The 17523-nt window shown below is 37.0% G+C and overlaps 1 protein-coding gene across 1 annotated transcript in view; it reads right to left on the bottom strand.

Annotated features, from left to right (window-relative positions):
- The window catches only part of Apoltp (Apolipoprotein lipid transfer particle), a 55294-nt gene that overhangs the window by 6743 nt on the left and 31028 nt on the right, over window positions 1–17523 (bottom strand). The window contains exons 34-48 of the mRNA XM_069061617.1: window positions 16002–16217; window positions 13007–13252; window positions 12715–12939; window positions 11553–11885; window positions 11024–11189; window positions 10751–10932; window positions 10308–10697; window positions 7960–8657; window positions 7786–7897; window positions 7604–7733; window positions 7346–7551; window positions 7142–7295; window positions 5442–6158; window positions 5207–5328; window positions 4819–4930 (exon numbers count right to left, since the gene is read on the bottom strand). Of these exons, the coding sequence (XP_068917718.1) occupies window positions 4819–4930; window positions 5207–5328; window positions 5442–6158; window positions 7142–7295; window positions 7346–7551; window positions 7604–7733; window positions 7786–7897; window positions 7960–8657; window positions 10308–10697; window positions 10751–10932; window positions 11024–11189; window positions 11553–11885; window positions 12715–12939; window positions 13007–13252; window positions 16002–16217 (4009 nt within the window). The remainder of the gene's footprint in view (window positions 1–4818; window positions 4931–5206; window positions 5329–5441; window positions 6159–7141; window positions 7296–7345; window positions 7552–7603; window positions 7734–7785; window positions 7898–7959; window positions 8658–10307; window positions 10698–10750; window positions 10933–11023; window positions 11190–11552; window positions 11886–12714; window positions 12940–13006; window positions 13253–16001; window positions 16218–17523) is intronic.

Below are 17523 nucleotides of genomic sequence, written 5' to 3'. Positions count from 1 at the left end.
TTTTTTCTGTTATTACTCGAATTCGGTTATTGATGTAGTGCATATATAAAAAATAGGAGATTAAATTTAGTTTATTATAATGTCTCCCTCGCTCTTAAATATCTGATGTTCCCCCTGTGTATATAAAATCACTTTAAAACTTTGAAATTAAAAAAGTTCGGAAAAGAAAATATCGTCTGCAATAATTTTCAATGATTTAGTTTTGTAATAAAGAATTCGCAACAAATTAGTTACAATTTTTTGACAAAAAGACCTTTTATAAATGCTTTATCAATTTCATTTTATCTAATTTTAGTATTAAAAAGAAGTAAATTTTGTTCGTTTGTCCACCGTAATCCCGGAAATGACTGCAATGCTTTGAAATCAACTGATCTATACCCTCCGGAGTGACATATTCTGCTGAGATAAAAAGGACTGTATTTTCTTCTATAGATACTTGAGATGCTGTTTGTTCACTGTGTACAAAGGTTTCCATACTCGAGCGAACACAGCAAGCACGCCTTAATATTTTGAGAAAATATTGTATGACTGTTTTAAACTAGTATGTATCCCTTGAAACATTGTTTAATCTATACAGGGTGATTCTGAAATAATTCTGCGTAATTGACTTTTGGGGGTGAAATCAAAAGGATGGAAATTACCCAAATCCTTGTATTTTCGACGCCTATGAATGGAGAAAATTTGTCCGAATTTGTTCACTTCATTAGCAACCATTGTCAACTCCACAATAAAGTGGTAAGTGCAAACACACTGCTTTGTAAATGTTTCTATGGAAACGATCGAAAGGATTAATGTCACGTTTATGACTGACGGGCACCTTTTACCTTTGATTATTATTGTTCCTAAACCACCAGGATAATCAATTAATCACCTTTAACTCAGCAGCGTACTAGCAATTTTGACCAATTTTCAATCATTTGTATCTCGAACTTCTATGAGAAAAAAATTTTGTCTGTGACTTCTTCTCATGATCACCAATTACCGTATTTTTTCTAAACTTATTTCAGAATCACCCTGTACATTAAATCCTGTTCCCACTCTTTTGTCATCGTGTCTACCACGTGTCGACGGTCCCGCCCCTAGCAGCTAGATTAATTCTCTACCTTGGGTTTATAAGATGCATATTAGAATGCAGACCTGTAGAGCAAACCAGTAGATTTTTCAAAGCATATTAGGAAATTAGGTAGCTCTCTACGATATGGTTGTGGCCTTACATTATAGATATGCGTAGGTCAATTTTGTGAAATCCAACTTTGGGATGTCTTTGAAATTTGAATTATTATTAAAAACTAAAAAAAATCGTGTGTTTTGGTCGCTAACTTGAAACTCTGCCAAAACGAAGCTAGACAGAGAAAATGTTTAGGATTCTTTTTCCTTTAAAAAGACTGCGACAGCACTCCTGGATATGTAAAATTAGTAATTAAACCAAACATTTTGGAGAGTTTCCGAGTGAATTTCATCCAGATTTTTTTCTTTCAGTAGCCCAATTGTAGTTGGCCGATTGGGGTAAATATTGCTTTTGATGTAACCCCATAAAAGATCAAAGAGTGTGAAATCGGAATACCGTGTGCAGGACACTCAGTAAATGTTCCTTAGAATCGTAAATTATACACTGATTTACGAAATTTTCTTGTTTGAAAAATGTGCATTCTTGAGGTTTTTTTATTTATTGTTTTAGTTTGTTGATATCCAAATTATTTTTCTGATATTGAAATATTGCGCACGGAAATGGAAAATGGTAGAATAATGAAAATTATTGACAAGTGTTTGTGTTTAAAAAAATAAAATTAACCTCTCCGAGTTGTTTTCGAAAAACTCAACGGAAAAGACAATATTTCCATTATTCCAAAGTTTGACGCTCACTGTAGAAAACCGTCCGGGTGTGAGAGTCAATTGAATCCAACACACCTAAATAATTCTTGACGCGAATTTTATTTTGCGAGTCTTATTACGATCAGCTGGGTGTGCATTCTAGAACCTTGCTTGCATTAATTCCAAGAGTACAAGAAATATATGTGACTAGTACAAATCGGTTCATTAGATCCAATTATACCTACACTTGGAGCAAGTAACAATTTATGAAAATCGTTAAAGTTTAAAAATTACGCTTCTGGACCCTATTTCGCTTCCATATCCAAAACCACGATAGGTAGAACAAATTTATAAAGAACTTCTTTTACGGAGCACAAACTTTCCAAAAAAAGTCACGGACTGCCGTATTGTAGGTATTAATAGTTTGGAGACGTTAAAAAACGCGCAGCGTAATAATCCAATTTCACGTGACTTATAGATTCGCAGGTTCGCGTCGGGTTAGTAACAGTTGATTGAAAACAAATTAAATGGCGAAAAATTCTGAAAAAAATTCACATTGTAGATACCTACTATGAATTTATTTAAGGCCAATTAAAAGTAATTTCGATTCATTTTTGATTTTTAAGAGTGAAAAACATACAATTTCCATTTTTTACTAAACTTTCAAATACCCCCCAATATATACTGGATACCTATCCAAAAGTATAATTATTTTGTTAAATTAAAGATTTTTTTGCTCTTTAAAGGATGGTACACTGGTTCTTTGGCACAGCTGTTATTGTTTATAAAAAACAAATCAAGAACCATAAAATAGTACCAATAGGCCAAATACACCTGTAACAGAATCGGCGTTTTGTGTCTCCGGGATATCAAATTAATGCTGTTAGTGACCCCATTGGCTCCGTGTAATCAAATCTGCAGTTTGCCCACTTGAATTATTAACGTTCATAAGGCAATGTAACTCATGTTATGGGGATGATTATCTTTTTTTAAGAAGATTCACCTAGTTTGAATTAATCGTGTTGAGTTCAATTTTGAGTTTCTTCATACACCCATTTTTTATTATTATAAATTAAGTGTATTATCTTTATTTTGTCTCTTTGAGAATCAATCTGTTACGTTCTTCACTTAATTCTCGATTTAATTTTGAGTTTTTTTGTTTCGATTAATGGTGTAATGCATTAAGTACAAAATTCTAACAAAATAATAGGTGACATTTTTTGTCCAAAACCTATTTGATCCCAGAAGAAGTTAAGTTTGCAGTTTGTGAGATTTCAATATTTTGAAGCTTTTATCTTAGGACCGACGTGAATTGTGTGTATTGAATTTTAAATGTATAATCAATAACTATAAATGAAATATTATAATCATCAATTTTTCTAATTACCCACAATCGGCTACGTTATCATTAAATAATTCCACACAGATATTTTATGCATTTCATCCATCGACAAATCGAAAATATCTGTCCTCGTGCGGATATTGATATTTCAATCGTTCACTTCTAATATACGTACGTACACGTTGAATATATTTTTTGTGCTGTTGATTATGTTAAAAGAATGATAAATTAGGCTGAAGAGTAAGATAAAAATGTTATGAAGTGCACGAGCAGAATTACTTCAAAGTGAAAAGATCGATCTGGATTTCGAATGCGTAGAGCATAATTGCGTGAAATTTTCCTCCCCATTTGATCGAATTATTAACATCTTAATGTCGGGGAAAGCAAGCGCAGGTGTAAACCCGACTCACGGAATTGTGTTAAAGTCAAAGATTAAAAAGAGATGGAAACGCTTTTTATAAACTTCACCGTTGTGCTTTTCGTCTATGAATAATAGAAAGCCTCGTAACATAAACAGTACGGTATGATTTTTATAAGACCTAAGGTAAAGCGGTTGTTTTAAGTTGGTAGGACTGGCGCTCTGTACCAGAACCCTCAAGCATTTTAACATTGAAATTAGCACGTCGGTAACTTTTTCTGAATGAATTATGACCGAATAAAGTTTAAATAGAGGGTAAGTTGAATTTTGTAGTGAACTCCCCGCACGAATTTACGAAAATATCGATGGAAATTTAGAAATAAGAGGCTGACTGGTTAGTTGTTTGTTTTATGCCCATAAATATTATAAGAGATTTCTGTTTCTACCTGAATCTCGGCAAGAAAAGAAACAACAAGCGTTTCGCGTTGTATTGTAGCGGATAAGTCGAGATACAAATATCCAGTAAAACTTTGTAAAGCTGTGTAATCGTACTCTAATGCTCTTATTCACTACCTATATTGAAACAACTAATGACATCGGTTACGTTCCTTTTCATCAGACCGTTGAAATTCTAGCATACGTTTACATTGGAACCAAGATTATTTTGACAATACCGTTTAAAATGAATATTAATCGCATAACAGATGTACATAATAGAACGACTCGTTGTCACGTTTCGGAAGGTGTGACATTGAACATGTGTCGTCTAAGATTTACTACAACCTGATTGCAGATCACTCGCTCGTAATTTGATTTGAGTAGGAGTACAAACATCGCAAAAAGAAGAGGAACGTTAAATGTGTTTAAATTGACGCAATTTAACATTATTGTCACATTCGCTTCGTATATCTGAACAAATAAATCGACGTTCTGAAACCGTAAATATTTGCAACGCATGCAGATGCCAGTTCGATCGCTACGTACACCTTGACAGACCCTTGTACATAAAGCAATAATATGTAATATATTTGAAAACGTGAGGTACCTATATTTAGTGCAGCTGCGCTAGCACACGTTTAATTTTTGCCAGATAGGTAATTAACAGAATGTTCGGAATGTCAATAATAAGTGGAGAAAGATTAAAAGCTTCGAAAGAAATATGGTGGTCTTTGAGTTATGCACAGGGGTGTATATTTTGGAAACTCGGAATTACGATTTGTCGGCTATTTAAATTCAAAGCTTCGGCAATCGAAATTAACTTCCCCGAACACGAAGTCGTTTAAGATAAGCGTAGAAAAATACTTACCGAAAGGAATTTTGTTATCCTGCATCTTCGGTAGCGAAAATTCTTCGTTCATTAATATGTGAAGGGTGACGTCGCTCTCTAACAGCAACTGGTGTAGGCTGGCATAGTCGAGCTGAAAAGCAATTACAAAATAACTCAGTGCTATACCCCACTGTCTTGTCTCGAGCCGGCGATTTGGATTAAGGCCAGTGTGGTCGAGGCAGATTTAGTGGACTCCTCCACCAAACTAGGGTTGCATCGACTTGACCTGATCGTTCTGCACGCGACACGTTCGCGACCTATTCACAATTTTAAAAATTGGTCCGATGCACTCGCTGCCACATGCAGGAGTCACTGTCCCAACCCCAAATTGGCTCTTACCATCGATTCGAACTCTTGTTGTTCTTACCTTCATATTGTAGTCCTTGCATTCCGAACATGGCATCAAAATGAAATTCTTTGATACTCCTGGCCTAAACAACAATTCCATTGCGAATGTTATAGCACCGAAAATATCCGAATTTCCGTTACCTAAAACCAAACGACGCATCATTTAAAGTCGCCGAATAATATCGAATCTATTCTCTCCGTTTTCCGGAGTTAAATTTAAATCTATTCACTGACTGTTATAAAATTTTACTCACCGGTCGGAACTGAATCAAAATAGGTTATTATTTGTTGAGCGTCTCCGAAAATTTTACTGTTCACTATCAGACTGCGGGGTTCGTCGAATACTCCATCGCCCCCAAATGTCACGACGGCATATCTGTTATCTGACAGATGATAATCAGTTAATTCTTTATGTAGGTGTTCGATGAGCAAATCGAAATTTTTCCTCGCTTTCAGATTCTTGTTACACTCCTTTGCCTCTATTATGAAGACAACATCGGCGCTTTGAGGTAAATCAGAACCATTCATTCGGATAAATTCGCCTTCATCTAATTGGGTTCCATTTGGAGAATTGCATTTAACGCAAACGTCGGGTATTCGCAGAGGCGTGTTGGAATAAGAACACAAATTGATATAGGCCAAAGCTGAGGAACACGCTTCTTTCTCGGTGCTGCTATTGAGACACATCTCCAAAAACGGATCTTTAGAGATCCGAGGGAAACATGTAGTCAGCGATGATAATTTGCTAATGAAAAACTCTTCACACAAACCCTCGATACCGACAGACTTGGGTCGACCCCGGTTATTCAGATTTTTTACATTGGGACTGCTACAGTTTTTAAGAGCCCAGCTATTTGTAAATACCTCCAAATCTTTTGGTTTAGCTCTTGTTTTTTCCGAAGTCAACAAATCATCAAAAGGTTCATTGTTGATTGTGCCCCACAGTCCTGCAGTCTTACCAAAGTACCAACCTAGCAAACAAATATTCGTCAATTTTGTTAACACTTGTTAAATCGAGCCACAGTTGTATTATTTTATTTAGAAAAGCTGATATCTTTATCACGTTAAATATTACTTAACTTCTGTTACGTGAGTAATATAAATTGTGACTCAATACGAACCGTCGTCCAAGAACATAAAATCATGTCTCGCTCAAAAAAATAGACAGAGTGTTCAAAAATCAAAACGTCTGATCTGAGTTATAATAACTGCAGCAAATACAACCAAAAACAAGTTCTAAACATTCAACATTAAAAACAAAAATGAAACATATATGATGCTAAAATAAAAAAGTGGGAAAGAAAATCTTCAATTTTTATCAGTTTTGAAGAAACCAAGAATATTCAATTTTTATTATTGTTACAATCGATATGATATAATTTGAGTGGTAAAATAAATACCAGACCCCACAAGTCTGTATCTCTCATATTCATTTTGAAAAATCAACACATTTACATTGGAATAATGGTGGATGCGCCGGGAAAAATTTAAAAGTAACGGACCCGTACCGTCGTTATTTTTTAAGCTTTATAAAATCGAAAACCCGCATTTGATATATTTTGTCAAAGATAAGTGAATTTTATCAACCATCTTTTATAGATTTTGTTGTACAGAAGAAACGCCAAATTTCTACATCGGTTCACATTTTTGTCTTGTGAAACAACTTACCAACACAGCTTAAGTGTAAATCTTATCACTGTGTTGTCTGTAAATGTTATAAAGAATTTGACCCTAAAGTATGTACCTTAGATTTTTTTATTTCTTCTGGGTCGTGATTCGTCGGTATTCAGAAGCACCAGTGGCGTCTTATTGATTTTGAAAAATTATTTTAATAAGAAAAAGATTGTTTGAAACTTATTGAATATAAAAAATTTAATGTGGTCACTTGACTTTCTCGAGAAGGTTCGGTTTCCCTTGCCTCTTGTGAGAACTCGCCACCGTGAGCTCAACTTACCGGAAACTTCGAACACGCAGAGATCAAATTTCATATTGCATTCAAGAACAAAACCGGATGTGCTTATTGCCGTGAAGACGTCATTTTCGAGGTAGAGGAATGTGTCGCCGATTTGTGTCGGCAAACTTATTCCATCGTTGCCAATTTTGACAGTCTGAAACCAAAGGGGTTAGTCGGGGTGAATCGAGATCGCGCTTCACCTACATCTGTGAAGACGTCAACGTGGACGGCTGTGTTGTGGATCAGAAGTAAGAGTTCGTGTATTTTGGCGGCGTTATCGTACGATACAACAACGGAGAAATTGCGATCGACGTAATCTGTCGCTAAAAGATATGAGCAGCTTCCGCGGAAATCGTAATATCTTCTGTCGAATGTCACATAATATCTTGATCCGACCAGTAACGCTTGCGCTACAATAAAATTTTGTATCGGACACGTTTACCCAATTTGGTGATGACTGACCTTTAAAGGGCGGTAGCCAACCTGAAAGTTCGGTGTAGGGCTTGTAATCGTAGTAATAGTCCCAGAAAGCGATACGGCTACTCCACAGATAATTCTGTACGTTATAAATAGTTTGCAGTTCGGGGATTTCCTGGAGAGAAAAGTTCATCAAAACAAAACGTGCGGTATAGATCGAATCTTACTTGAAATTTAGGAGTTTCGTTGAAAGCATGCCACGACATGGGCAATTTTTGTTCGAGCAACATGATTCCCTCGGATGGTTCGAAAATAAATTTCGTTTTCGCCACGCGGTACCTGAATATTACATGAACATTGTAAGCACTTGCTTTATAAAGTAAAATTGTCCCTTTACTCGCCTGTTTTCAGCTTGCAGAGCAGTCTGCGACATGTCCGTTATTTTTTTACGTAAAAGACTCATAAATCGATGCAGCCTTGCATCCATGTCGAAATAATCGTACAACCATTTCGCATTACCGTATAACTCTTCATATTTGACCGTCAGATACTCGATCGACGGTAGTTTCCGCAACTCGTTTAATTCGGATACAATTTCGAGCACCACATCTTGCAACTCTTTCCCAAAAGGCACCATATTGAAATACTTCTCTTTCAAAAAGTTCCAAACTATCTTCGTATATTTCGTGATGCTAGCGATCGTATTGTTTCCAGTAATGTCTTTGTAAAATCGGTCCAGGTCGTGGGTGAAATTAGAGAATTTTACAAAATAGGGTGATTCGATCAGCTCGTTCTTGCGAATGTAGAGGAAGTCGAGAAATTCTCGGCCAGTGTTCCACGCAATCGTCTCTAGATAATGAATCAGTTTTAAGAAGGTCGGCTCTATTGCCGCCAGTGTCTTGTGCCAGTTGTTCACGATCAAAGCGTACGTCTGAGACCATAATCGCTCTATATATCGAATGAAGGAAACGTGTAAATCTTTGATGAAAGCGTCGTATTGCTCTATAATATTTTTAAAGGCACCCGAAAGGTGATCTATCGGGTCTCCATCCAACAGGCCCCGGACGAAATCCGCTGTATTCTTGTAATATGTCTTGATCTGTGATGTCGGGAGAAAAACGTTAAGTGGATAGTCGATTTGTCTCATTTACAAAGTTAATGCGGGTCGTAAAGTCCTGTCGATCACTCGTTAAATTCGATGCCGATTATTTCCAACAACTAGCCGACCGACATTAACTTCGTCAATAAAATAATTGTAGATCACGTTAGAACTTAAACAGGTGAAACATTTATTACCGCATTAAAGTTTTTTTTTCTCGATAGACATTAGACAACACACGAAATGTTTAGAAACTGTCTTAGCGCAGCAACTTTCCGAGTTTCATTGTTAATGTAGCAGTGCCGTCATTAAATTCGGTCTTGACAGAATTCGGTAATACCTGAACTGCAGCGTTCCCCGTGTGAAACATCAAATTAAGGCGCAGCATTTTATGATGCCGAAAGAGGAAACTAATATTCTGAGGGATTTATTTTGAAGCCATTTTTTAGGCTACTTTCACACGGGGGAATTTGAATCAGCTGTTCACCAAATCACGCGATTGTGTTATTATAATAGTTTTTCCTTTCGCACGAACGATAGTTGATAGCGCGTGGGTGCAAGAATTCAGAGTAGGAAATCATGTTTAAAATGAAAATGTTCACTCTACTGTGGCGTTAGAAGTGATAAATATGGATCATTTCAGGAGGGGAAATGCATTTATTTGTTTAGTACAATGTGCAGTAACGAAAGGGAAATGAAATAATGTTGGGGAGACGGCGAACGCGTTCGCTTGTTCGAAAGTGTTTTTATGTAGCTATTTATCGTTCAGTAATGGCAATGGTCTAACGAACAGACACGATTTTTGTTGTTTAAAACCGGTTGAAACAATTCAAAAGAAAACTGCCCCCGTAAAAGCTGACAATCAGCAATCAGCCCCACCGTAATAACCTCATTTGAATATTATATATTACAATTTTGACCTTTCTGAAGCATTTGCAGTGTCACATTGCACCATATTAAAAAAGTTTGGAACAATATGATAACACCATAATCCAGCTTTTCGAAGCTACCAGCAGTTGTCAAACTTTTTCACGACCTCTCCATAAATATAGTAAAAAGTTAAAAGTCATCAGTCTTTGTTTTTTAAATGTACAATTTTGATTTTAGGATTGACCATTGAGATGAAAGATCCTACCATAGTGGAGAATAGTGCAAACAAAGCCAAATTAAAAGGTACACCTCAAACTTTTCCAATATTATTAAGGAAGTCAAGTAAAATAAGATTTCATTGTAGACGCCTACCCTGCCTGAGAAAAATGAGAGGTGGTAAAGTGGAGGGTTTCTAGGCAGCCTCTTTCACTGTTGCTAAGATTAAAACAAGTATTATATATCTCAGACGTAACGGGTTTTTCTCTATATTTATTCCCTCATCGTTTACAATCATTCTGTTTCAATATTATTTGCGAAGCCTGGGGGATCGTAGCGCGCAGTTTAGTAATCACTGGTTTAGACCTGTTTAATTTCCGCGATTACCTATGGTAATTTTTCAAATTATGATTACCAATAAAATAACTCTATTAATAGATACTAACAGTCACGATAATAATCACAACAATATGAACTGCAAAGCAAAATGAGACGATTAAATCCTGTTCACCATTTTAGAGTGACAATTCCAGGAATAAAGTGAATGTATACAGAGAGACTTACCTTTTCGATAACCCATAAGATGCTCTTCTTGATTTTGGTCCCAGACTCTCCCATGATTTCCCATATTTCGGAAACTATGGCTGGCAAAGACTCAAAGTGCGATTTTAAAGCGAGCTCGTCGAACATCATCATAGTTATGTTGACCACATCCTTGATGTAGAACTCGTTGGCGTGATAGGATTTGTTGAGAAAGACCTTGAACTCTTCGACGTCATTTTCTATGACTCTGAGTCCCTTAAGATCGACCAAAAATTTCTCGACTAAGGGCTTAGCATCGTCCCAGATGCCTCGAACCGCGTCGCTGGTTTCGGATCTCATGTACTGTTTTGTGTTGGTAATTCCCTCCAACACATCGTCGTATAATTGCTTAACAGTGGATCGTATTCCAGCCTGCAATAATCACAAAATAAACAATTACACGTGCCAGCGTACACGCGTATTACCTGGATGTCGTGTTTTAGGTCCGGTCTCCACAGTAAACTAGACACGATAAGTCTGGAATGATTCAACCGGAGATAATACGCAACGTCCGAGACCCTAATGTCCTCGTAATCACGCCAGATATCAAACATGGCGCTTCTGGCGTCGGGAATCACACCGTAGACATGAAGACTCTGGCTGCCATCTGGAACCGACGAAATAAAATTATTCCAGGTGACATAGCGCCGGAGGGAGTCTCTTTTACAAACTTTACTATTTTTGAGAATTATTCATACCTGTAGTCATGTTAAAGTCAAGTTGAACCAACTTTTCTTTGAAATTGAGGTAAAACTCTCCTGAGGCATTGTTCATCTCGTGGACTGCTGATATGTTTGCCGTGTAAGTAGGGAACCTTCCCCCGTACCTTGCCCACAAATATGATAACTCGTGGCCTGCTTTTTTCTAAAATTGTGAAATATCACCACTCCGTTAAAGAACTAAACTGGCTTTTAAACTTGCGAAAATCAACTACCAGATGTAAATAAAAAAAAAAATGGGACTCGCTTTAGAATTATTTAGACGCGATTGCTTGTCGTTCGCATCGCAATATTTTGAGATCAATGTTGTTGCCACGTCAAAGTGAAATTTTAATATCGAAAATACAAAATGAAAATTGTGCATGTTCTGCAAAAAGCAACAAAAATGATGATGTTTATTGCGATGGCGCTAATAGAAAGTCACAAATTTTTCAGTGATTGAATGAACATGTGTGTAATTGGCGTGTTTGCTATTTTCGGAGACTATGATGAAAATATTTTTACAAACCTTTAGTTCCATTTCGTTACGAGCTAGATCTACACGAGCCAATGCTTCTGCTGTTTGTAAAGGCAGATAGGATCGCTTGTAGTCGGTATAATGACCAGTACTGTACCCGTAGGGATTCCAGTAAAAACCTCCATGTGTATTTAAATTAAGGCTGGTGGCATTATGCACTGCCCATAGTCTGTAAGAATAGTTGTACGCGGAAGGATGAGAATTATCGTCAACCCGGGCCCCAACTATGAGCCTTTGTTCCAAATTGGGCGAATAATCAACAGTTAATTGAGTATCCACTAGTTTTTTGTCGTCGTATTCGTACTCTCCTAAGAAGGTGACGTCCTGAAAAGTGGGTCAACTTCGGTGAGTGTGTCGAACAAGTTTTTCAGTTAACGACAACGAATAGCCAAAAACCAATCTTTTCCAAGCCTCAAATCCAGAAAACAGTCTTAAACCGTTACGATTAATCTTTTGTTTCAAAATTATTACATTTTAAAAGCACCATCACAAAAATGTTTAAACCTTCCGATTTAAAATAGCAAAGCGCAGCACTGATTTTTAATTTAATTTTAAGAAACACTTCGACTTCTTCAGGTGTCCTTTTTTTTTAAATTACCTCATGCAAGATATTAGTTATTATTTTTATATTTTAAATTAAGTTATCTGGAAGCCCCTTGTTTTTAGGCAACCAATTAATCACATTTTTAAATAGTATGGGTACACTATCTACTATCGGTGGTAAACTTCTACAGCACACGACGATGTTACAAACATTTGTAGCAACCCTATAGTAGTAACCGACTTTACGAGTAGTTATTGAATAAAGTAAATGTACAGATTGACCGTTTAATAACGAAATTTTATCCTTTAATAATTTGTGTAGTTTGCAGAAATAGAAACTAAGACGATTTCAATGTTATGAATTATTTTTGTTTTAGTTTTTTAATATGTTCAAAGCCGTGGCTATTAAAATTTCCACTTTTACAAATTAAAAATGTCGCGATCTTACTGGTTTTTGAAAACATTGGGATTTTAAACCGGACAGTTTTGAAACAGTTTTGGATTTACATTTTTGATCGAACTTTTTCTAATATCAGGTTTATCGACGAAAGGTCAACCGATATGGTATTTCGCCGAATCCACAGTCTTAGTATAGAATGATTTAATCTACCTTCTGAAGTGAAGGATGTTTGATTTGCAGTTGAATTTCCTCGCGATGCAGAGCAGCACGTTTCCAATCAAGTCCTGCTTGTACTGTTTTCTTGTCCTTATCCCATGTAAGGGAGACGTCGGTAGACATTGACGAGTCACTTATGTTGTATGAACCCTTTGCTGTGAACTTTCTACGTGGGTAGGCCAAGTCTATCTGTACTTGCTGAGAGTCGAATGCTTCGTCCTGTATGAAAGATATTTCGATCTCGTGATAGGTTTTGAATGAATGAGTGCTTTATGACATTTATTACCACGGTTCTGTTGAGTAAATCGAGATCGTATTCAATCCAAGCAGAAGAACTCAATTCGAGACGCGAGTGCTGTTTGAATTGTTGCTCTAACACGTCATAGTCCGTCCACAACTTAACTGTTCGGTTTGAATGGGTGGCTGAAAATGCTATCTGTCGGCCAGTTGAGCTCGTTCGCACGTTCATTTCACCGGTTATGTCGAATTTTGTCAGATTTTTCAGGTGATAAAGATGTAAATGTTTCGTATCCTGCAAAAATTACCGGTTTATTCCTTTTAAAAGAGGCTCGAACGGACGCAACGGCCGAAAGCGCCTCTAGATGGCCAGAAAACGGTCCAACGCCGCGTGTAATTGCCCATTTTTACAACCAAAATGTCGTCGAACGACGAATTTATCAATGAGTTTTGAAAGGCGTCTATTTGAAATTTCTGTCCGTCACAAATAGGACGACATTTATAAACATCATTCGCAACTATTATCGCCTCTCGCGCCCCAACAATCGTCAAAGGAATTGTTCCTGACACCGGAAAATCGGAAAAAATACCAATTTGTTTCGTCTGACATTTGTTACGAAAATTTAACACACCGGCTAAACTACAACAAAAAGAAGAATTTGCCAGCGACGATTCCCGATTCTTGTTTTACGATCGCATGATTGTTACGATTATGTGGTCCGACTGAGTTTTGTTTAATTTTAGGTTAGTGCTTTACGTGAGTTTTCAAACAATGAATTAATCAATCTCTTGTGTCGTAAATAATAGCATCGTACATACAACAAGTGGTCCCTTTCTTTAATTATTAATCGGTCCGTTTTAAGTGAGGGGGTTCCTTACAGTCCACGTACCTAATTGTTTACTTGTGAAATGTTTACGCCTTGGGTCTAACTTAATGCATTTTAATGTACGGCATGAAAAACGTTTTATTGAAACTTAGGACTAGTTGAGACGCAATTACAACGGACGTACAGTTTGATGACAAGGTAGTCGCGTGTAGACGTAGAATTTAGTTGTAGAATGGGATAGTTTGAGGGGTCTCCGTTGAACGCGTTGTCTAACGATAAAGTGTTAGTGGTTACAAGTTAGCAGTTCGGTTTGAATGGGTTGTGCTAAAATTTGTGGTGAGTTCATCGCCTTTATCCTATTGTCAGATTTTGCGATGACATACGCCACTATGCATAAGTCAAAAACCAGCTTACTTCTTCAGATTTATTTTTATTCCATTCATTATCGGTCCGTATCGAATTTACGTACCCGCACGCGCTTAATATCTTTTCAAAATCGATACCAACCATTTTTAACACGATAATAAACCACACCATTTGATCACTAAAACTTTGCAGGTATGTCATGTGCCGCTTAACCTAAATTTTTCTAAAGACGATCGGACAAGTGAAATTCATTTGCAAGGGGGACACGTAATATTGCTATTTTCGTTTACGTATCTTCAATCCGAAAGTGGAAGTGCACTTCACTCTCAGAATTTTAAATGGCAAAGATATCAAAAGACATACCAGTTGAAAGCTCCATCAATTTGCTTTACGGCGGCGGTTCAATTTTTTCATTTGGAATCAGTTTTCGTAAAAATGAAAATACTTTAATGTGGACTAAAAAAATATAAAAAAATTGATTTAGCTTCCTGGAGTACAGTAAGGTTCTTGCTAGTGCTGCTTTTTCTCGAAAACTATTGCTCGGAATTCAAAAATAAAAATACCACTGTAAAACAAATGCGTGGGGCTCTTAAATGATATGTCTTTTGGTACTCCTTGCCATTTAAAAATTTAACGGTGAAGTGCACCCCAACTTTCTGGTTGAAAATAACTAATTGAAAATAACCATATAACAACAGTCCGGTCGTTAAAAAAAAATGAGGTTAAGTGTCACATAATAGGATCGTTTCGTTTTTGGCGGCACACCTGTGTACAAGTAATGGACAGCATAGAAGTCCATAACATTTGGTATCATTCGAATAGAATTAGAAAAGATAAAAATGTATCTGATGGGATGTAGTTGTTTAAAATTTTGCAAGAGAAATAAAATAAAACTTCTTAGAGCGTTCTAAGTGAAAATCTACAGCAAGCAGGGTAATAATAAGGCTAATAGGAAGAAGAGAAGACGGTCAGATTAAGTAGTAAATTTTCATTATGAAATTATCGTGTTGGGAATGTTCTGTTCTCTTTGTGATTGCAACGTGTTGATATTTGGGTCGTTTTGAAGAGTTTTTGTGAAAAGCGTGAATGATGTGCGGCTTGTGCAGTGTAGTATTGGTGTAAATCCGGTTGAACGATGATGGAAACGCGATTGACTTAATTTCATGGGATAACTGTACTATGAAAAACATTTGTCGGTTCTAAAAGTTTAAATTGGTGATAATTCACATCCCGGTGGATTAGGGAGAAATCGCAATCTGCCACAAGCTAGAGCGTGCTTATGAGTTGTGTCCGGCGACCGTTTGTTTTTCTCGGCTGGCTCATGTTTCAAACGGGCGAATGGATAGCCCAGCACGGCTCACATTCATCACTCGGGATATATACCAAAGTTTAAATCAATAGCGGTTCGTGTATGCACTGAGATAGATATATAGCCATATTGAGTGATGGAGATAAAACTATCAAACTCGTCAGCAACGCGAAAAACGTTCATAAATAACAGCAGCCGCGAAAACCAGATCAAATCGTCAGTTTCAATTACGAATCGATTAAGACCAACACTTCGACAAGTGTTGATCAGTGGAGGAACAATTCCGACGACAGTTAAGATCCGCGTTTTATCAACACTCCGATTTGAACGGAGAATAGTGGAGAGGGTTGGAATAGTCGCAGGGAACGCGGAATAATGAAACCAATGGCGGTCAGCAAAAGAGATAAAGAAGGCCGCATTGTGGTTTGGAGTACAAAATGGGGCCGGGGGTAAGGACTGTATGGTAGGTAGGGAAGCAGCGCCGGGCGGCTATAGATTACGGTGGATTTTATAGGAGTCGCTGATTTATTTGATGCACCCACCACAGTCGGAGCGTTGGAGCCGTCCCTCGGCGCCCCGTATTCGTATCCGTGAACATAGTCTGCCCCGACGGGGACCAACTTGTTCTGCACCTCCACGTGGATCCTATCCTTATCGAAGCCCGCCCGTGACTCCGACTGGCAATTATACTTGCCTTCCAGGACTTTGTTTCCGTTATAGTCGACCGTGGTGTGGCCCGTGCTCAGCCGAGGCCTTTCCTGAAACACCGTTGAGAATACAACAGAACAATAACTTTGATAAAAAAGACACTTTCAAATTGGAAAATTACACCAACCTCAGTCGTGCGGGGCCCTAGATAACTCGAATCGCAACCTAACTATCACTTACAAATTCCGAACGAAAATTCTGTCACTATCATTGATACGTCCATGTTTTATCTACGCACCAGATATTTCGCTCGTCCCGGAATCGAAATCTCAAAATTTTAGAATCGACTTTCTCGACTAAAGAAAATAGAAATTTTTATATGAAACATATTTCAAGCACCCACCTTGTTGTCACTGCAACGTGAGATGTTGGATTCAGTTTTATGAAATATCTCCATTACTTTTCAAACTATTTTCTATTTTAAATGAGTTTAAAAAGAATTTGTTTTAAATAAAATCGGACTTTTCCCGCTAAAGAAGCTAAAGAAGAAACCGTCCAGTTAAAAAAAGTTCTCTCAACAAATCGCTTGTAATGAATGCTTGAGCACATATTGTAGCATGTGTCGTAGATAGAAGTAAAGTAAGATCTGATAGAAGTCATAATTTTTTCTAATAATAAAGAAAATTTAATCAACGATCTGTTGCATTTTTACTTCTAGAGCAGCAGATTTAACCAGTTTAACTTCTGCCCACAATATATTTATAAACTTGTTTTGAACGGAGTATTGTTCTCCGACTTGCTCGACATTTTACTTTACTGCCCAGCCCTCGTATGTGATATTGTCATGGTACCTAGCCTATATTACAGACGATGAACCAAGCTATCCAGCACTGACAGTGTTTTGGAAATCTATCCGCTGTTTTTCTAGTTTATTCGGAACATATAAACATACGAACGTACACCTTTATACTTTGTCCGCGCTTAAAGTTCGGATGAATTTATCTCTGGTGTCTGTAACATTACAAATATGAAATTTTAGGATGTGAGTCAGCCTATAATGATCGTAATCTAGGATAGTTCTGACGTCATTACACCGCCCCAAGTCTTCCCTAGCCATTTCCACTGCAAAATTTTAAATAACACCCTACATTTTTAAAGACGGATTGTGAAAGAGGACACCTATTTAATAAATCTGCCTTAAAAAAGTGATAGGTTGCAAAGGAATCTAAAATATTTAATACATTTATCGATTAAAAAATTCACGTTGACCTGGTTCGAGCAGCGAAAGCAAATTAAGGTACTCAAAGCTTTAATAATGCACAAAAATGTTTAATTATGCGATTAACAATAACAAATAACAAGATTTTTGGCACAATTTCCGATTGTGTAATTTTGAAAATGGTCACCGTTTATTAC

The sequence above is a fragment of the Tenebrio molitor genome, chromosome X, assembly GCF_963966145.1.
Source record: "Tenebrio molitor chromosome X, icTenMoli1.1, whole genome shotgun sequence".
In the NCBI taxonomy this organism is placed as follows: domain Eukaryota; kingdom Metazoa; phylum Arthropoda; class Insecta; order Coleoptera; family Tenebrionidae; genus Tenebrio; species Tenebrio molitor.
The sequence above is the reverse complement of the archived record's forward strand: the minus strand, read 5'-3'. Positions and strand labels throughout refer to the sequence as shown.